Source organism: Ambystoma mexicanum, chromosome 1q (assembly GCF_040938575.1).
Source record: "Ambystoma mexicanum isolate Mex_15411 chromosome 1q, UKY_AmexF1_1, whole genome shotgun sequence".
Taxonomy (NCBI): domain Eukaryota; kingdom Metazoa; phylum Chordata; class Amphibia; order Caudata; family Ambystomatidae; genus Ambystoma; species Ambystoma mexicanum.
The window spans coordinates 1,247,651,865-1,247,673,298 of NC_090922.1; the positions used below are offsets into that span (position 1 = coordinate 1,247,651,865).

The following is a 21,434-nucleotide window of genomic DNA, read 5'->3' on the forward strand; positions in this document are numbered from 1 at the left end:
CTCTATGGAATAAGAGTAGAGCCCGACTCGAAAAAACATACAAGAGAAAGAAATGTGGTAATAATGCACATAGGGCAGTGACACATAGGACATAGCACACATCAAATGTGTGGATGTTATTTAGTGATTTACTGTGTCTGAGCTGTACTAGTGGCATTCTGCAGTGCCCTAACAAAAAAATGTAATTCTGATTTACTAACAAATACAGGTTGACCTCAATCAAACACAAAGGTAAATGCATGGATATTTTGAGATGTGGTATCATGACATGCTAATAGGTTTAAACAGTCTGATTCTGTTGACCACACGTTAACGCTTGTTTTGTGTGTGCAAGGGTTTAAATCAGATATGGGAACAGTGAGGTGTGCAAACTGTGAACGTAGCGAATGATCATGCGACGCAGTGTTTGCTTTACATTTCTCATTATGTGGGTGGGGGAAAAGGTTTGAGAGGCTATAAGGCGGTTGTGGCTCTACCGGCTGGGTGATACGTACAGCAGGAGTAGGTTGCCTGTGCTGTTCAGAGTGAGCATATTTTATTTCTGTGGCATTGCAGTTTATTACTGGTGTTAAGGCCAAGTATTCTTACATTGGGGTGGGGGCATTCATGCTGCCTGCAATGCTGTTTTTTTACTCTGGCATGACGTTTTACTGCAGTTAGGGAGCAAATACAACATGAGTGTTCTTATATGGGGAATGGGGGATTTGTGTAGCCAGCAAGGATATATTTTCTTATTGTGGCTTGGCTTTTTTTCACTGGCATTAAGGCAAAGCCAACAGGAGTATGCTCTTACATGCAGATACTGTGTAATGAAAGAGCCAGCATAAAAACATGCTTTGTCATAGTATGGTTACTGGCATTATGAACAAAGCAAACATGAGTATTTCCTATGTGGGAATAGTGCCATATATAGGTGCATCAGAATGGACATTTGTGAGCACAATCAATATGAAAATGCTTTTTTAAACTCGCAGAGTACTGGCATATGGCGGACAAAGGCATTATGAAAATGTGTTTGAAAATGTTCCTGTGCATGGTGGCTTGGCATCTAACATACCTACAAAACCGATTGTAAACTGTATGGCTTTTTACCTAATTTATCACAGAAAGTGTACTGTAAAATGCACTATTATATTATATACTATTATATATTACCCATTATTTAACACCTTTCTCAAGGGGACAACCCCTCCTTGATTGGTTCGCCCTCACTCACTACTCTCTGTCACTCCTATGCATTTAACTGGGGGCAGAACAAGTGGCTTTCCTTCTGCAGGCTCTTCTTAATGTGGGCCCTACTACATTAGCTCCAGGCCCCACTTGTTAGAGAATCATGGCTATGCCTCCGGTGAATTGGGGTGAAAGATGGATCTAATGGGCCAAAGGAAGGCGTAATATCTATTCAGCCTCCTGGGCTTGGGAAGGGGGCGTTAGGACGGGGGAGGGGGTATCAGTAGCGCAATAGGTTTAATGTCCCATCTCACTAGCAGTTTTCAGAGCTGCCATCCAGCCCCCCCAAAATATTGAGTCTGGCTCCGTGCCTGGCACCCTGACCCACCACTCGCATATGGGCCGTGGAGAGAATGTCAACAGCCTGTAAGGATGACCTAAGAGTGACACTTTCTTCTAGTATTTGAACACGACCAACAACTTAGGAATTAAATCAGTGGAGCTCAAGAGTAGAGGCAGAGGAGAGGGTTTGAACGACTCGTTGACACAAAACCTGCAACAGCCCAATGCAGGTCTTTTGAACTGCCTCTGAGGTTATGCTCTGGCAAAGCAGGGTGTAATGAAATCGTATCAAAATGGTATTTGTGTGGTAGTCCGACAAAAATAACACATTTCAAAGAGAACTAATGAATGCAAGTTTAAACAGCATTTTTGAGTTTGGAAATGACTTACGTTATTGCTATGCCTACGATTAGTAATTGTAGCTATGTCATTTTTCAGACAATGAAGAGGAAGTCCACAGAAACCTCTTCCTTCTTCTTTAAGAAAAGTAGTAGTGGAGATGCAGTGAGGATGAATGTTAGTGAGGATTCAGTGGAAGAGAAAGATGACATAATCGAGCAAGCTAATGAACAGGCAGAGCCAGAAGCAGAACATGACAGCGACGAACAGGCAGAGCCAGCATCAGGGACAGAGAACAGGGAAGAAGCAGCATTGCATGAAAGTGAGGAACAGGCAGCAGCAGCAACAGTCAAAGAGAGGGCGAGGCAGGAATCGGCTAGAGCTATTCAAGCTGTTCCCGGACCAACAGGTGAAATTATGACAGTGTGGCAGTGTGACCCTGATAATAAAATAGATGGCTTGCTAATGAGTAACCTCTTGTTTCATTCTTCTAGATATATCCCAGTCTAGAGGAGAGGGGCCCAAACAGCCACATCTGAAGTGTTTCCCTCGGACCGTTCAGGGGGGTAGAAGACGGGCCTTCATGAAAGAATGGTACTTCATTCTGCCTACTGCTATGCCTGCCGGCACTTCAGTCTCCCCTCCTCAGGTGATTCAGTGTTTACATCTGAAGCAGTATTCAAAAACTGGAAAAAAGCAACTTACAAAGATGGTGGGTTTGTAGGTGATGGCAAATCAGAATCCCATACTATGGCTATGTTAGCATGGGCAGAATATGAAAAGTCAATTGCAAGCAAATGTTCTCTCTCAGCCTCATTAAATGCAGAATATAATAAAATAGTGAGGGAAAATAGAGAGTACATTAAAACTGTTGGAGAAACCCTGCTCCTCACAGCTACGCAAAATATTGCACAGAGAGCACATAAAGAAACCGAAGGCCAGAATAAAGGAAATGTACTCGCTATTATGGAACTGCTAGCCAAGCATGATCACACAGTCAAAAGAAAAATGACAAGTCAAAAAAATGCAACATACCTTGGGCATAGTACACAAAATGAAATAATTGATTGCCTAGCTGAAATTGTCCGCACCTCAGTAATTAATGAAGTTGCACAAAGTGGGGCTTTCAGCATTATGGTAGACGAGACCAAAGACATTGCTAAGAAGGAACAAATGTCCTTGGTAATTCGATATTATTACAATAGCTCCATATGTGAAAGTTTCCTCACATTTGAAGCAGCAGAGCGATTAGATGCTGCAGCGCTTTCACAGAAAATTATTCAAATACTGCAGAAGTATGAACTTGACTACAGAAACCACCTAGTAGGGCAAGCATATGATGGTGCCTCTGTCATGAGTGGAAAGAACACAGGAGTGCAGGCACGCATTAAATCTGAGGCCCCATTAGCTTTTTATGTTCACTGCAATGCACATTGCTTAAATTTAGTATTAGTTGACAGTGTAAAATGCATCCCAGAAGCCTATTGTTTCTTTTCTCTTCTGCAGAAACTGTATGCGTTTGTGTCAGGCTCATATGTGCATCAAAGATGGCTAGAGGTACAGAGGGACATGTTTCAGGGGGCCCCAAGAGAGTTTCAGATAGAGACACGCTGGGCCTGTAGGTACAATGCTTGCAAGACAGTGAGGGACAGACTGCCAGCCCTCATACGTCTACTAAAAGAAATATCTGAAGAGAGAAATGGGGACAGAGCTGTAGAGGCAAGAGGTATATTAGCCCAAATAGATTTACAGTTTGTTGGCCTCCTTTTAACATTCACAAATGTTTTTGGTGAGATAAAACATCTGTCAGATATTTTGCAGTCCCCACAACTCAATTTGGATGCAGCAGTTAACCTTGTTGATTCTCTTGTTGACACATTAAACAGTTATAGAGAGGGCTCTGCTTTAATGAGATTTGGAACAATACTATGACCCTTGCTGAGCAATGCAACATTGCTGTTGCACCTCCAGGGCGTCAGGTCACACCAAGCTCTAGGCTTGAAGGGTATTACATTTCCATGCCTATATTTCAAAGACATGCCAATACACATAAGGAGACATTTCGGGCAGGTACATTTATTCCAATTGTTGATGTGCTTCTCTCTGAGTTGAAGAGAAGATTTTCTAAAGAAAGTTGTGCTGTTATGCAAGGGATACAAGCCTTGAATCCCTCCAGTCCCACATTTTGTGAGAAAAATGTAGTGCTTCCATTTGCCTCGCAATACAACTGCAGTACTGAGGATCTAGACTATGAGATCCCTCATGTCAAGCGAATTCTTGATAGGAGGCAAACTAGTGGTTTTGAAAAACCAACCAGTTTATTAGAGCTCACAGTCTTCCTTGAGCCATATAAGGAAGTGTTCCATGAGATGTTTAAACTTTGCAAAATTGCACTTGCATTACCTGTGAGCACTGCAGCATGTGAGCGTAGTTTTTCTGTGCTAAAGTTAATCAAGACTGCCTTGAGAAATACTATGAGTGATGAGAGATTGAGCAATTTGGGGTTGTTAAGTGTAGAGTCAAAAAGGGCTAGGGCGATAAATCTTGATGAATTTGTTGATGTGTTTGCCAAAAGACATAGCAACAGGCGAATAAAGCTATATTAATTAATGATACAATAATAATGAATAGGAATGTAAATAGGTTGAGTACTGAGTAGGCTACATTCAAATGTTTATTGCTGTCCATGGTTATGCACATTTGCTTTGTTCATGTTTAGTTTGCAAGAAGAAACAAAAAAGATTGTAGCCTAGTAAAGCAGGGATGTAGATAGTTTGAGCAGGCTATACTAAAATGTATATTGTCCATGATTATGCTTTTTGTAAGTATATATTTTAGTTTACAAGAATACACAGCAACATGAACCAAATACAGCTGTATTGAAAAAGGTTTCGGCATCTGTGTTGTTTTTTTACTTCAGTAGGCCTGTTCTCAGTAAATGTTTTGCTCCTTAAAATCGATGTGCTCCTTTAAATTAAAGCTGTATATTTGTCTTTTCAAGTAAAAGTCGAACTATTCTGTTTGACGAACAATAAATTGCCTAACATGCATATACACATCACATATTCCTTACATAGCACAAACAGATTGTGGAACTCAAAATGTTAACCGTACTGGTATTAGTCTATGTGCATCAGATACATTAATTAGTTAATTGTTAAATAATAAATGGAACTATATCAATATGCAATTCCTTAACTTTCATACATACATAGTTTTCAACTGGACTATATACTACATCGGCATAATAGATTTCCTGAAATTCAGTTATGTGTTTGTTTTGGTGTGCCACCCCAAGATTTCCTGTGGCCTCATCAGGCCACCCCTATGAGAAATGTCTGGAGGCGACACTGCCCATGGGTCTGTTCACCAAACCAAAAGAGAGAGCTGCACTGCCAGGAGTCCCACATGAACTCCTGCATGGAAAATACGACAGAACACACGATAAAAAGGCAGTAAAGGACAAGGATACGGAGGCCCTGTCCCTCCGATGCATTTCCAGCATCACACAGAGGAAATCCTGTATCCTCTTCTGACATCAAAGCAGGTGATTATGAATTCCATAATCCTCTGCTTTGTCGCCACAGCAGAAAGATACAGCGAAACATATTAATACATCCTATTTCAAATCTTATATTTGTAAGGACAAGCCCTATCCCCATTATCTGGATTTTCCTTATGGCTGTCTGAGCTGAAGTAAACAGCCTGAAATTGACCGACTGAATGCACACTACCTCAGTAGCCTATTATTGACTACCCTTGTCACTCGGGTTCCACCTTGTTTCTGCGGGGATACACCTCAAAGGCTTGAGATGTGGTTGTGGTCTTTTCATCAGTTTGATGCCATGGTGCTTGGGTCAACCCCAGGGGTGTTGCTAGGTCTAGAAAAGATCCTGGGCTACACTAATTTCGGCACTCTGGGGTAGCTAGCCTTTTGGTTGTAGCCCCCGAGCTTCTATCCGGGGCTACAACCAGCGACGCCTCTGGTCAAAGCTCACTTTATTCTTTAATTTCCAATTCATTCTCCGTTCTTCAAGCATTAAATCATGTTTTCATGTTTTATTTAGTGCTTCATTAAAGGAACGCATGTGCCAAAGTCTGCAGACCTGAACAAGAGGTCTCCTGGAGGGACTGGGAAGAGATTCTGAACTAAAGTGTCTCTGATTCATGTCGAAATCAGTTTAAATCCTTAAGGATCCTTTCCCAAGGTCAAACACAAATGTGTCCTTTACCTTCAACCTCAACATAAAAAGAAAGGTGTTAAGCGCTGTTCGAAAAAGGAGATTACTTTGTCTAACAACTGCACGTGTTCCAAACCACGGCACACTGGATGGCAAAGGTCTTCCCGCCCAGTCTGGCTTGCACGACTGCAGGAAGCACCAGTTGCTGTGGATTGGCCAAAAGCACATCTCGGGTTGTCAGTCCCAAATGGCATGATGGACTAGGCAGACTGTTTCTAAAAAGAACCCTGCTAGCCACAGGAAGCATCTGCAAGCTGAGGGTGGACCTGATGTGACCCCTCTTCGTATAATGTCAGAGAAGGCAAGCGGTCACATTTTGGATCAAATAGAACTTGAAAATGGAGGTTTTATGGACACACAACTGAACCATGTTTCATCAGTACAGACTCGATGACACAAAGGCAATGACCAATACAATGCAGTGTGAGAAAGGAAATCCACCTCAGAGCTGTCAACTGAATAAAAGAGCCTATCACTGTGCATCCATGTATTTAGTTTTAGCATGCAGCAACTGAAGCATGCAGTGGCCAGGGCTATATTTCCATCTAAGCTCATCAATTACCTGTGCATCGTCAACATAGGTATGAAATAGAACCCTGTGCTGTCGAAGGAGCCTGTCCAATGGGCTCAGGTATAGATTCAAAAGTGAGAAGGAAAGAGGAGCCCAGGGGTTTATAATCTTGGGTCTGAATTTGCAAGAAGACAAGCAGACCATCTGTCGGACTATTGGTCAAACGTTAACAAAACCATTTCAGAGCTGAATCTCTTATCCGCAATTGAATGTGAACGAGCATGATCGCATGGTCAACTGTGTTGATCACTGCAGAAAGATCAAACAAAATCGGGGCTCCGAAATTCATGATTGGAGCCTGTGGGTATCATCCACTAAAGAACCCACCATGGGGCTTCCCTATGGCCCTATGGAGAATACCACGGCTTCCCTACAGAGCCTACCATGGCTTCCCTGCAGAGCCTACCATGGCTTCCATGCAGAGCCTAACACGGCTTCCATGCAGAGCCTAACACGGCTTCTCTGAAGGGCCTAACACGGCTTCTCTGAAGGGCCTAACACGGCTTCTCTGAAGGGCCTAACACGGCTTCCCGACAGAGCCCACCATGGCTTCCCGACAGACCCCACCATGGCTTCCCGACAGAGCCCACCATGGCTTCCCGACAGAGCCTACCAGGTTGCGGCTTCCCGACAGCTCAACACAGCTTCCCCATGGACCAGACCACAGCTTCCCCATGGACCAGACCACAGCTTCCCTATGGACCAGCCCACCATGGCTTCCCGACAGCTCACCACTGATTTCCCATGGACCAGACCACAGCTTCCCAATGGACCAGACCACAGCTTCCCAATGGACCAGACCACAGCTTCCCAATGGACCAGACCACAGCTTCCCAATGGACCAGACCACAGCTTCCCAATGGACCAGACCACAGCTTCCCAATGGACCAGACCACAGCTTCCCAATGGACCAGACCACAGCTTCCCAATGGACCAGACCACAGCTTCCCAATGGACCAGACCATGTCTTGAGTGCTATGGGCGATCTTAAAGTCGGTCTGCTTTGGAGGTAGGTGATTGTAACTCAAGAAAAGGTTTATCATCTTTTGGGATACCACAGATTCCTGCAATTTGACCGGAATGACAGCTCATGTCATGGACTTGTCCAGATTGAGGTGATGCTGGACACAGTAGGAGTTAATTTGCCAGCGAGGTAGTTAGGTTTTTCTGCGTGATGTGCATTATGGATGGTGAACTGGGATTTTTCCTTGATGCAGGATCCTGAATGGATCGAGCACAGCAAGGAGGCTCTTGGTTTGATGGAGTTTCACTGCATCAGGTCAAAAGCTAGGGTGCCCACAGCATTTTGGACTGGATTTAACTCCCTGCTCTAGAAAATGTATTCCACTAACATGTAGTGGGAACAGACCGAGCAAGAGGTACAGGAACCATTAAAATCGTGCACGATAAATAGAACCTGCCTACCCTCATTGCATGAACTTCAAAAACACACTAGCACTTCGCAATAAAGGTAAAAGGAAAATCCTAATGCCACAAAAGAGAAAGGGGCCCCATTAAAAGTGAGGCGGATAGGTAAAAAAAGTGACGGTAACGAAACCACCACCACATTTACTGCACCGCCAAATTAAAGCTTTGTACTGAAACTTGCCATAATCCACTTAGTTTTGTGTGAAGCTTCCCCTCTCAAACCCATTATCGCGTCTCATATTACTGCATGTGGTAATCACGGAATGCGGTAGTATGCAATCCCCAATGAAGCCCTATCAGACTACAAAATGGGGAATAACTAAAGGTTCTGCATGACTCAATCATGTAGCCTCTTCAAGTTACTAATCCTCACTGCATGTGGTAATGGTAAGCACAACTGGGGATATTATCACAGGTAATACCCTCAAAACGCTCAATGAGGCCAAATTATGTGAAAAGAACAATCTTAATGAAAATCCACCACCTGGTATTATTATTATAGTATTTAATGAGCATGGACCTAGCTTTGGAAAGCAATGGAGCACTTTACAATCATAGCGGGAACAAAAAGGTTAGGGAGCGGAGAAACAAGGGAGTGGGTATCTAACAGAGGAGGGAGTGCAAATGACAGCAAGGGATCTACAAATAACCAGGGGCAAAAACAGTGGGGAGCTGATCACCCAGTCTCATGCATCGTGGGGAGTGGACAGTATATTAAAGAGAAAACAAAACAGATGCAATGCAGTTCCAAGGAGTCATTTATCAATTAACAATGGTAAGAAGTGCTGCATATAAAAACACGAGCAGTGCCCACCTGTGTCTGTTGTGGGATATTTACAAAGCCCGAATCCCGTGGTCCAACAGTTACAAACCGGTTTGCGGGGGAAGTGCTGGATGTTGAATACGCTGTGAAGGGAAACAATGCAGGTTCAGAAATCAGTAATAGGGTACAACAGAACAACACAAACGCACTGTTTTATGAAATGCAAATATTGAATAGAAAAGTGGTCATATTAGACCGGTCAACGAGGCCCGAGGCCGTGAATCGGACACTATGGGCGTCCTGCAGTAGGTGCAAAGAGATGCCATCCATTTGGACGCTCTCTTGCAAACGGCTTAAGAGAAAAAGAACACAGTTGTGACTCTCATGCTGTATTCTGAAATGGAATCATTGAGAAAATTCATCTAATTTCAGCAAACAATTTTGAGAGCTACAGTGATAAAGAAAAGTAATGATTTTGATCAAAATAAAATATGGTAGAAAGATACCTCAGCCGTTCATTTTCTTACATGTTTACATCGTTTGTCGGGCTCTGCTGTCGAGAATTACAGGAACTCTGAGATCCCAAACCACTTACTGGGTGAGTTGGGAGAGGCGCCTCCTCCTTCCGTAGACGTCGTCGGAGGCTTTGTGTCTGGCACTGGCAAAGGCACCGGCCTAGCCATAGGCGGCGGAGGTGGTGGTGGCAACATTGGGGTAGGAAGGAATGGATTGTGCACTTTGCCTTGACTGCTACCATTGGGCTGATGAGGAAGCATAGGAGATGCGTTAGTATAGTGCTTGCCATGGTCCTTCGTGAAATCCTGAACACACGCATGCCATAGAACACAACGACAAGTGGGCCCATAATTGCTGATCACATTACTCATTTATTTTAATGGATTATGGATGATTATACAGGCGTCACTCGCCGGCCGGTGCAGCGTGGCAAGCGATGAAGGTGGTAGGGTAGTTTTGTGGCATTTCTCATCATAGTGGAGGTTGTCTTTGCAGTTTTAATATAGGGGCAAATTGCAGCTTCATTAGAAAACCATAATATCATATTGAGAACAAAAATATGTAATGATATAAAAGAAAAAACACAAAGTCACAGGCTTGGAACCTCCTCTTCAACCTGATTTGATCATTAAACCTACCTTTGGGGGAAACATTCAAATAAATCAAAATCAAAATTCACATGGCAGGTCGGCTAGTTACAGACCAGAAAGTTTCCCTTGCCCATAAACAGCGTGCTGTAAACATTGACAACCTCCGAGTAACCCACCAGAAACTGTCCATGTGCTGCAAAGCCTCCCTCACTCTCCTCCTTGCTCAGCTGTTCCATCTTCTTTCTTGACTCTGCATTCCTGGAAGGTGTTATCCCGAAGAAAAGTCCAACAAGCAGCACAGCAGCTCTGCTCAGCTTCGCTGCAGAGAAGGCGCATCATGGTCCAAAGAAGGGCGACGTGGTTCAAGAGGTGAGTAGCATCCAATAGGAGAGACACTTTCCAACTAGACTGAAGAATCCATAAGCTGCTCCTGGATGCAAGAAATCAGCCCCTTTCCAGTGGCAAGCAGACCACTGCGAAAAACTGCAAGGAAGCTGGTCTCATGGGCTGTGGGATGTTTTTACCCATGCATTCAAGCCCTACCACAAAACTGTGCATCACTGGCATTGAAAACATCATGATGGCCAGAACTCCCCAGAAAGTGCACAGGGAAACATGAAGAATAGGCTGCCACCCATTTTTGCCTATGTTTGTGTGCACAGGAGGGCACCACTTTAAACCACCATTGGGCTACACACACAGTAGCCAGAAACCATTGGGAATGGCAATGCTGATTGCCAAAAGCAACCCAGAGCTGTTGGGAATTTTTTCTTGATGTCAAGAATTCGCTAAAATCATGGCTCACAGGACCACTCTAAAGATTCAACCTTCTTGTGGGGTGTTGCACATCACCACTCTACTGTAAGGATTCCCATCAAAACAATGTTAAGCAAGGATCATATACTATCAAGTAAAATCCCCTTTTTGAAATGGAATTAATTCAAGACAACTTCTAAAAAAAAATAGGTGCAGTACCGGCATTGGACATTAACCAGCGCTAGCGGTCTAAACTCTGACAGGAGAGCTGTCTTGCAGAACTGTGCATTGATCAGAAGGAGTCCTATTTAATTAAAAGTTCAAAGGCGTGCTTTTCATGGGAAGCCTAACACCCCAGAGACCCACACCAGGAGGCAGGATATCAGATGGCCCTGTTGATTGAGAGGGAGGGGTTTTCCCCTTCAGCCTGGAGGAGAGAGACAATAGACCCTTTCAATTGAATGGAGGAACAAGTTACTCTCTTACCTGGTAACGTTCTTTCGATGGGATGGTCCGACGACGTATTCCATATCTATGACAGTAATCACCACAGCTGTGCTGCTTCGGAAACTTTTTCGGCGTCTGCGTCCTGCGTCGATGACGTCGATGCGCCGCCGTCGAGGACCTCCTCCGACGTCCGACGTCATCCGATGTGATAAGTAGGACGCACGACGCCAGTAGCCTCAGTTGTAGTTTTTTCCCCCAGAACGTGTGACAATAGTCAACTGCCAGTCCGACACAAAGCCTTACGGAACGTAAGCTGCAAACGCAACAGAAATTCTGCAGCGGGGAAGGCAGGGCGGGAGCGATATGGAATACGTCGTCGGACCATCCCATCGAAAGAACGTTACCAGGTAAGAGAGTAACTTGTTCTTCGAGGGGATTGGGTCCTCCGACGTATTCCATATCTATGACAGACTCCCAAAGCAGTACCAAATCAAGGAGGAGGGAAAGAATTTAGAAACAAAATTTAGAATAGCCAATCAAATAGCAGAGCAAAGGACCGCCTTGCCAAAGGCCAGATCCTGCCCTCTGATGGAATCGAGGGAATAATGCCGCACAAATGTATGCACTGAAGCCCAGGTGGCAGCATCACAGATGTTGCGAATAGGAACACCCCTCTGCAGGGCAGTAGATGCAGCCAAGCCCCTGGTAGAATGGGCCCGCAAGCCAGCCGGAGGGTCCTTGCCCGCCAAGCGGTAACACTCCGAGATGGCCAAAATAATCCAGCGGGACAAAGTCTGTTTCGTCACAGCTTGCCCCAAGCGCTTACCAGCGTAACCAATAAAGAGTTGATCGTCCACTCTGACCCGGGACATGCGAGAAACATAAAAGCTCAAAGCTCTCCTAGGATCAAGCCTATGGAGCCTCTCCTCTTCCTTACCAGGATGCGGAGGAGGATAGAATGCCGGAAGAACAATCTTCTGGGCCAAATGAAATTCCGTCACTACCTTCGGAAGAAAAGAAGGACGAACTCGAAGGACAACCCTGTCCTTGTGAAATACAGTGAAGGGTGGCTTAACAGAAAGTGCCTGTAACTCACTCACTCTGCGAGCGGAAGTAACCGCAACTAAAAACACAGTTTTCAAAGTCAACAGCCTCAAAGGGCAAGAATGTAACGGCTCAAACGGAGCACCCATAAGAAACCTAAGAACAAGGTTCAAATCCCAACCGGGCACCAGGAAAGGCGACGGAGGGAACACATTAGTGAGCCCTTTCAGAAACTGTGAAATCAAAGGGATTTTAAAGTAAGAACATTCTTCAGATGAGCGCTTAAAGATGGACAGCGCCGCCAGGTAACCCTTAACGGTACCCACTTGCAAGCCCCTGTGGGCCAAAGAAAGCAAAAAGGACAGAACCATGGGGATGTCACATGCAAAAGGATCCACATTCTGAACTCTGCACCAGTCGCAGAACTTACGCCAACGGCAACGGTACAGAGACTTAGTTGCGGGCCTTCGGGCCGAAAGCAACACCTCCATCACGTCTTCAGGGAGGTCCCAATCCTTATACCTCAACCTTTCAGAAGCCAAGCGTGAAGGTTGAGGGATCCGACCTCTGGATGGAGAACCTGACCCCCCTCCCGTGAGAGCAGATCGTCTCGGTAGGGAAGACGACGTGGAGGGCAGATGGACAAGTCGAGAAGGTCCGGGTACCACGTCCTCCGAGCCCACGCCGGAGCAATGAGGATCATCCGGGAACCGAACTTCCGTAACCTCCGCAGCACTTGCGGGATGACGGGGACCGGAGGAAACGCGTACAGCAGCGGGAACGACCACTCCACCACAAACGCGTCTCCTAAGGCTCCTTTTGGAGGAAATTCCCGCGAGCAAAACCTTTCGCACTTCCGGTTGACACTGGAGGCAAAGAGATCCACTTGAGGGGTCCCCCAAAGGGCGAAGATCTCCAGGAGAATCTCCTGAGCCAACTCCCACTCGTGAGAGATCGTGCACTGCCTGCTCAGAGCGTCCGCCGTCACGTTCTCGACTCCGGCCAGATGAACTGCCGAGATCGAAACTTCCTGCTGGATGGCCCAGAACTCGAGCTGCATCGCCTCCCTGCACAGAGGAAGAGACCCTGCCCCCCCCTTTTTGTTGAGGTAGTGCATGGCCACTGTGTTGTCCGTCAGGATCAGGACATTCTTCCCTCGCACAGTCGGCAGAAAAGCCCTCAGGGCTAGCCTGACGGCCCTCAGCTCCAACAGATTGATATGGAGTCTGGACTCCGACGGAGACCAACGACCGCTGACTGTCAGCCCGTTGGCATGAGCTCCCCATCCCGTGAGGGATGCATCCGACACGATCGTCACCTCCGGCCAGGGAAGCCAAAACGGAGCCCCCTTCATCAAGTTGCCTTCGACGGCCCACCACAGAAGGTCCCGGGCGACCGAGGGCGGCACCTGAATCGGGTCCGACATCCTGCCGGAGGACTGCGACCATTGCATCTTGAGTGCCCACTGCAAAGATCTCATCCGCAGGCGAGCCTCTGGCACCAGAAGAATGCAGGATGCCATGAGGCCGAGCAACCTCAAGAACTCGAACGCTGGGAGCGTCTGGGCATGCTGAAACTTGCGCACCATCTGCTGAATGTGAAGAGCCCTCACCTGGGGAGGAAAACACTGCCCCAGGGAAGTGTCGAGCACTGCTCCGATGTACTGGAGCCTCTGCGTTGGCGTCAAATGGGACTTCTTTAAATTGAGGGAGAAGCCCAGCCTGTGAAGGGAGTGGCAGGCGACGGACAGATGATCCAGGACCTGCTCGGGAGAGCTCCCCCTGATCAACCAATCGTCCAGGTAGGGGTAGACGTGAATCCCCCCTTGCCTGAGATGCGCTGCCACCACCACCATGAGCTTGGTGAAAACCCTCGGGGCGGAGGTCAAACCGAACGGCAGGACCCGAAACTGAAAGTGCGAGTCGCCAACCGCGAACCTCAGGTACTTCTTGTGCTTGGGATGGATCGGCACATGGAAGTAAGCATCCTTGAGGTCGAGTGACACCAACCAGTCCTGAAGCTGAAGGGCCTGGAGGACTTGAGAGAGAGTAACCATCTTGAACTTGTCCTTCCTGAGGAGTTTGTTCAAACCGCGCAAGTCCATGATGGGTCTCCAACCCCCGTCTTTCTTGGAAATCAAAAAATAAGGGGAATACCATCCCTTGTTCCTCTCCGCTACAGGCACCAGTTCTATGGCGCCTTTCTCCAGCAGGGCTTGAATTTCCTGCGCAAGGAGCGGATCCGGACACTTCAAAGAGGTTCCCCGGTGGATTGTCGCGAGGCCTGTGCCGAAAGGGAAGACAGTAGCCGTGGGTTATGATCTCCAGAACCCACACATCCGAAGTAATGGCACGCCACTCTACAAGATGCTGCGCCAGCCTTCCCCCAACCGGCGAACCATGGGACAAGGCCTCATGACTGAGTAGGAGCGGCTGCGGCGTTACCTGAGGGCAAAGAGGCAACTGCCCGAGCGGCCTTGGCACCACGGGTACCCTGTCGTCCACCTCTGGTACCCCTGCGTTGGCCCCTTTGACTGCCAGCTCCTCTCGCTCTACCAAAGGACGAGTAATAGCGAAAGGAGCCACCCCTCCACTGCTGTCTCCTAGGACGAAAAGGCGGAGGTTGGCGAACTGCAGCGCCCAACGACTTCGCTGCAGCTTTTGAGGTCTGCAACCTCTCAAGGCTCTCGTCAGCCTTGCTGCCAAAAAGATGTTCACCATCAAAGGGCATGTTGAGGAGCCGGGACTGCACATCAGGAGCAAACCCCGACTTCCGCAACCACGCAAACCTGCGTATCACGGTGCTCGCCGCCATGGACCTACTGACGCATTCAGCTAAGTCCAAACCCGACTGAACGGACTCACACATGGCATCCTTACCATCCTGGACCAAAGCAAGGAAACCATCCCGTTCGTCCCCTTCGGGAATATGTTCAGCCGCTAACGCAACACAGTCCCACAGAGTGTGCGTGAAACGTGACAAGGCACAAATGGAGTTGGCCGCCTGAAGCGCCATACCACCAGAAGAAAACACCCTCTTCGCCCAGCCATCAAAACGTTTGTCGTCCCTATCAGGAGGGATGGTAGGGTACGACGCCTGCTTTGCCGGGGCCGTGGCCGCCTGCACCACCAAACTTTCCGGAGTGGGGTGCCTGGTCAAGTAGCAGGGGTCACCACTGGCTGGACGGTATTTCCGCGACAAGGATCTGCCCACTGCCGGGAGACTCTCCGGAGCAGTCCAAGCCGCCGCCACCCTACGCTGTAAAGCCATATGGAATGGCAGAACCGGGTCAGATGGGGGACCAACATCAAGGATGTCCGTCAGATCATCCTGCACAAACTCCCCTGGGGGAGCAGACCATCCCAGATACTCAGACACCCTAGCCATAAGGCGCCGGTATGAGGAATCGGCATGGGAGCCAGGCTCAGGCCGACCAAATTCCACCTCCGGAGAGGTGTCCAGACCACTAGCATCATGCAGCGACTGCCTCAATTCGTCAAATTGACCATGGTCCGAGACAATGTCATCCGGCACCTGACCAGGAACCAGGCCAACCGAATCCTCATCCGCCTCCGAAATATAATCCAAGTGGTGGAAAGGCATCTGAGAGTGCCTGCTCTTAGCCAGAGCCTTCCTAGGGGGTACACCCGAGACACGGGGCACCTCCGACACGAAAGGCGTCGATGGCGTCGAGCGAATCGGCGCCGCCGTCGAGAAAACCGGCAACGGCGCCGAGAGGATCGGCGTCGACGTCGAGGAAATCGGCGTCGACGTCAGATGCAGCGCCTCCAATATCGGCGGCGTCGACACAGCCCTCGAAGCCGAAGCCCCGAGCGTGTCCCTCGACGACCTGAACGTCGACGGCTTCGACGACTTCCTCGGAGCCGGAGCCTCGAGAAAGCCTGTCGACGCCCTCGACGCCTCAGACATCGATGTCTTCCTCGAAGACCTCACAGGTGCACACGGTCTCGATCGCGTCGAGGACCGGGACCTGGAACGGGTACGGCGAGAACGAGCCTCCTTGTCCGAACGGGACCTCTCCCGTGACTCGTGCCGACCACTCTTGCGAGCGGCGTCTCTCGACCTCACACGGCCGACCCCACTCGGGGGCGCGGACGGTTGAGTACCCTGCGACTCAAGAATCGCCAACATTTTCTTCCCGAAGGAAGCCCATTCCTCCGGCGTCGCACGGCTGGTGGGATAACCGACGTGCCGGGCAGAGTCCTCGGAAGAGGACCTGGAAGGCGACCGGTGACGGCGCTTCCGAGAACGCCTCGAAGAGGCAGAGGAGTGGCGAGACCGACTCCTAGAAGAAGACCGACGAGACCTCCGACGATGACGCGGAGAGTCACCCCTCGAATCATCCGTCGAAAGCCCCGCCGACTTCGACTTCCGGGGCTTGGACACCCGACCTACCGACAATTTCTTCTTACGTTCGCGTAAGGCCTTGGAAGTGAGCGACAGGCAGTCGACACAGTCATCCGTGTCGTGGGCCTCCCCGAGGCACCAGAGGCAGGCGTCGTGCGAGTCAGTCACCGACATCTTGGACCCACACACCCCGCACTTCTTGAAGCCCGGACGCGGGGTTGAAGACGAAGCGGAAGACATCGCTGCGAAGGAATATTCACAAACGAACAGGCTCGAAGAACCAGAAAGAACAGAACTCCAAAGAGTCGAGGCTAGAACCGAGAAACACGAAGCAACACGTTCGCGGAAAAAACGGAACTGAGGCTACTGGCGTCGTGCGTCCTACTTATCACATCGGATGACGTCGGACGTCGGAGGAGGTCCTCGACGGCGGCGCATCGACGTCATCGACGCAGGACGCAGACGCCGAAAAAGTTTCCAAAGCAGCACAGCTGTGGTGATTACTGTCATAGATATGGAATACGTCGGAGGACCCAATCCCCTCGAATATGCTGATTTGGGTGTGGACTGTAAACAGTGCCCTGCCAGCAAAGAAGGCCATGTGACCATCTGACTCCCCAAGCTTCTGGGGGCGGACCTAGACACTTTTGTGAATTGAACGGAAGGCAAATATATGTTTTATAAATATACTGTTAACTAATTGGAACCAGATGACAGAAATGTACAACTTTGAGATTCTTAAAATGACAATTGTACTCACGGTTCAAGGCTCAGCTGGTCGCTCTGTGATGTTCTGAGGCAAAACCCGCTAATTATTAATACTACAGACACTGTGTTTATGCTAGAGACACAGTAAATTACTGGAATATGTGTAGAGAGATGGTGTACATCTGTGTAATTTTTGGTAAAAATCCAATATTGGAAAACCAACCAAAAAGCGCAAAATGTTGTCATTTCTTAATCCGAGCTCTTAGAAACATCAGAGTTGGAACAGAGACTACCTTATGTGATATATGATGTGTGTATGTAATTTCAACAAATCGTGTATCTGGGAAATATGTATTTGGATCAGAAATAGATTTGTGTGCAAATTGACAAGGGGAGTGTTTTTTCTGTAAGCCATAAAGATGACACCTGATGACTCACTCTGACACACAACTCAGTTCCCCAATCAAGGGGGAGAGGAAAACTTGGCGAATGATAAGTTGTGAGGGGCAGGCTTAGTTATGCCCACGCACACACCCATTTTCAAAACACATAAAAAGGACCAGTGAAATCCAGGTAGGAACATTCATTTTCCAACCTTCAACTGAATTCCTGCGCAGCACGCTGACTGAGAACTCCAGAAACCAGAACTCCAGAGATCCAGACTACCTCCAGAACAAAAACTCCAAAGAGCTGAACTCTTCAGCAGGCCTCAAAATGTTTTGCAAACTATTCAACCGGCGGGCTGTGCGGTTTGCTGCTTGCTAAGAGTCGTGTGTATCCAGAACAGAACCAGTACCCAGAAAGCAGTGCGGTATCCAGAATCCATTTGATCCAGACCAGCAGAACCAGAAACCCAGACCAGACCGCTGTGAACAGAACCGGTGCCTGATTGACCCGCCGAGCAGAGAGAACCGCAGCTAAACTTGTTGACCAGATCCGTGACGAGGCCATTCCTTTCAAATTTATAGTGTGAGTACCCAGCTAGAACTGTGCAGAACCCATCTCTTAGCTTAAAATAATCTGATTCAAAACATTTGAACCTGTTTAGAACTGCATCATAAGAAATCGTGTGTTCCTCCTGTTGATTCAAACCTTTCAAAGCACATCTGTCATTCCGAAACTGTAATTTCATTTCTGAAAAACTACCTTTACAAAATCGTCTGTATCTTTGGAACCGTGCATCCTAGGAATGAAATTTTATTGTAAAGCTAAGGTTCCCAGCTTTCCAACAAGCTCTAAACCGACTTGCTACTCCTTATAGTGCCTCCGTAATTGCGCTTGACGCACTAAAAAGAATTTCTGCGAATTTAAAAATTAGCTCCTGTCAAAAACATCTGTCTTTTGCTTCCATTACTGAAATCCGTTTTCAACCTGATAATCCCTCATTAATCATTGTTAGTGTGGACCTGAACTGATTTAAATTATCTCTCAATCACCCTGAACCTCTAGAGGGAATTAAAATCAATTTTAGCATATTTCACTCCCTTGCAAATCACCTGAAAGTCTTTCGCCTGTGTTTGAAAATCATCCCTGTTGCTATAAGCTTGCTAGGGGGGAACTGAATTCGTATTGTACTGTGATTGTATTCCTGAAGACTATGTGTGTTACTTCCATCTCCTTACATTGCATAGGGGGGGGGGAGTGAATTGTCAGAGAAAAAGTGATCATATTATCTTTTGCTGAAATCATATCAAGTTTATTTCTGTACTGCCTTTTATTCATCTTTGCATCTCCTTGAAACCATAAAGCATTCTCAGCTACCTTATCCTCTATACTACACCTAAGTAATTAAACCAGTGTGCTAGTATAACATCATCCATTGTTGATCACTGTCATATATCTAAGTGTGATATCAAATATTAATTATAAAAATGTGATATATATCTATTGTTTAATTTTTCAAATAAACCTTTTTAATTTGCAAAACAAACCTACTTCTTGGCTCAGTGGGGTCAGGGGGATTCTAAGAGAGGGGCGTTATACAAGGGTTCATCATCCAGATTATAACTTGTCATAAAAATATATAAATAAGGGCTTCCCTTGAGCAATCCCAGACAAGGCACTGACTTAGTGGGAGTGCTTGATTGGCGTCATTAACAGGGCCTTCCTCACAATGCAAGAGTTGGCCTTCTCCAGATTGGTTACTGGTGGTATGTGACAACCTTCTGCCTCTAGTGGCCCTGCAGAAGAGCTGTCCATGTCCTGGCAGCTACAGATCCTGGGCACTGCTGACAGGAAAACAACAGTCTATAGCTGTGCCAGTTACAATTAGACAACAAGCTTGTCTGGAACTGGACACCTGCACCATGGCAACCTGAAAATTACACCTGCTAATGAATTGTGTTGGCGATTGTCTTATGATGCAGATTTCTTCATGTCCAGCAGAGGGTCGTCAATTGCCCTAATCATCAAGTGGCTTGGAGGACATGTATAGGAGCATGCCTCTCAGAAGGTTGTCTGGGAAACCAAACCCGCCCCATCCCACCAGCCCCAGTCCGCGTAATTGGTGTAAACATGGGAACGGAAATGTCAGGGCCAGGGGACCAAATGAAATGCAGCCCCTATGGGACACTAGGTATAAAGGGACACAAGAGTAAGATGGATCTCACCTTTTGGGGATAAATGAGCACAATAAAAATCATTCTATTTCGTACATTTTGCATGTTTAGAATATGCTTATCTTGGCCTTTAATTGTTGTGACAAATAGTTTTCTGAGGTATGATTCTGAAATGCAAGAAATCCCTCTTAGTGTTTTGAAACAAAAAAAGAATCACTTGGGGGGCTTCAGTCTCTTATGTAAAACACTATGAGCAAGCTTTCACACTGAGGAAGCTCCATGACTGGATTGTACTCTTGTCTCATCCCACCAAGACTTTAGTCACTTCTCTACTACAAAAGAAAATTACAGGTCACAAAAACTCAGAACCATAAGCAATATTTTTCAGGTTTGGTTGAGGATACGCCTCTTCCACGAAAAAGGGCAATCATCTGCATGAAGAGGTTTCAATTTGGAAGAATCCAGCAGTGCAGCACAGAAACACATTGTATTCTCATGAAACAACATCTTGTTTGCTCCATTCCTAATTCAACAGGCTCTCTGCCTCCATGCTTTACGTTCTTGTTGGTCCTCAACTAGTCTGACTGACCTCTTGTTTTACAAAAGACAATAGGAAAACTATCTTGGCATGTTGGGTGTCCTGACCCACGTTTGAGCTATCATGCTGCAACATTTGGTGCTGTGGGCTTAGAAAATCCAAGATGGCCAAAAAGCCCACATGTACGCCAGAATAGGAAAACTGCAGTACTGGCATGGAAAACATCATGATGGCCAGAACTTCCCAGAAAATGCACAGGGAAATGCATGAAGAATAGGCTGCCACCCATTTTTGCCTAGGTTGTGAGCACAGGAGGGCACTGCCTAAAACCACCATTGGGCTACCCACACAGTAGCCTGAAACCATTGGGAATGGCAATGTTGATTGCCAAAAGCAACCTAGAACTGTGGGGAATTCATTTCTTAAATCCCCAAAAATTGTTGCATTACCAGTACTCACCACTATCAGAAAGCCGGCGTTTTAAAACCACCAGACTTTTGTGTAAAGCTGAATAAATGAAACAAAACTAGACCAAGGAAAAACTTGCTAAGAGGTGGATACAATGTAAAACTATATTCTGAAATGACTTGAAGGAAGTAATTATTTAATGTGTATGTAGAAATCGTAAGTGATTTAAAGTGGGGACAAAAAGTGACATTTTATCTGAAACCTGGCTTAATGAAACTGAATTCTGCCTGACATCTACCCCCACAGGAGTTAAAACCTGCTCAGCCACTCTTCCCCTTGCCAAAAGGAGTTGTCACCTCTCTGATTAGATTAGGGGTGGAGCAGCTACAGGGAGTTGAACAAAGGCCTGTCCTGGGCCCAGGCAGATGGTTTATTAGGGTGGTCGTAAATGGCTTCCTTTTGAACAAAGCCCTTACTTGACTCAGGCAGATGGTTTATAGGGGAGGTCATAAAGTGGCTTCCTCTTGGCAGAAACGGGGAGGGGCAGCCCCTCTGAGGACAGGCTGAGCTTAAAGAAAGTGGATAGACTGGTTTCTCCACCATGTGACCTGGGAAGACACACCCCTGCTGGCCAGAATATGATTTTA

At 47.0% G+C, this 21,434-nt stretch overlaps 1 protein-coding gene across 13 annotated transcripts in view; it reads right to left on the minus strand.

Moving 5' to 3' along the window:
• The window catches only part of NFIA (nuclear factor I A), a 1,239,884-nt gene that overhangs the window by 110,712 nt on the left and 1,107,738 nt on the right, over positions 1 to 21,434 (minus strand). For 11 of the 13 annotated variants that reach the window (XM_069642053.1, XM_069642056.1, XM_069642048.1 and 8 more), the window contains 2 exons: positions 9,450 to 9,615; positions 8,906 to 8,997 (listed from right to left, as the gene is read on the minus strand). The exons of 1 other annotated variant lie outside the window; for it this stretch is intronic. In XM_069642053.1, the coding sequence (XP_069498154.1) occupies positions 8,906 to 8,997; positions 9,450 to 9,615 (258 nt within the window). Of the gene's footprint in view, positions 1 to 8,905; positions 8,998 to 9,381; positions 9,616 to 21,434 lie in introns of all 13 variants that reach the window. One more of the 13 variants, XR_011290794.1, reaches the window with a different exon arrangement.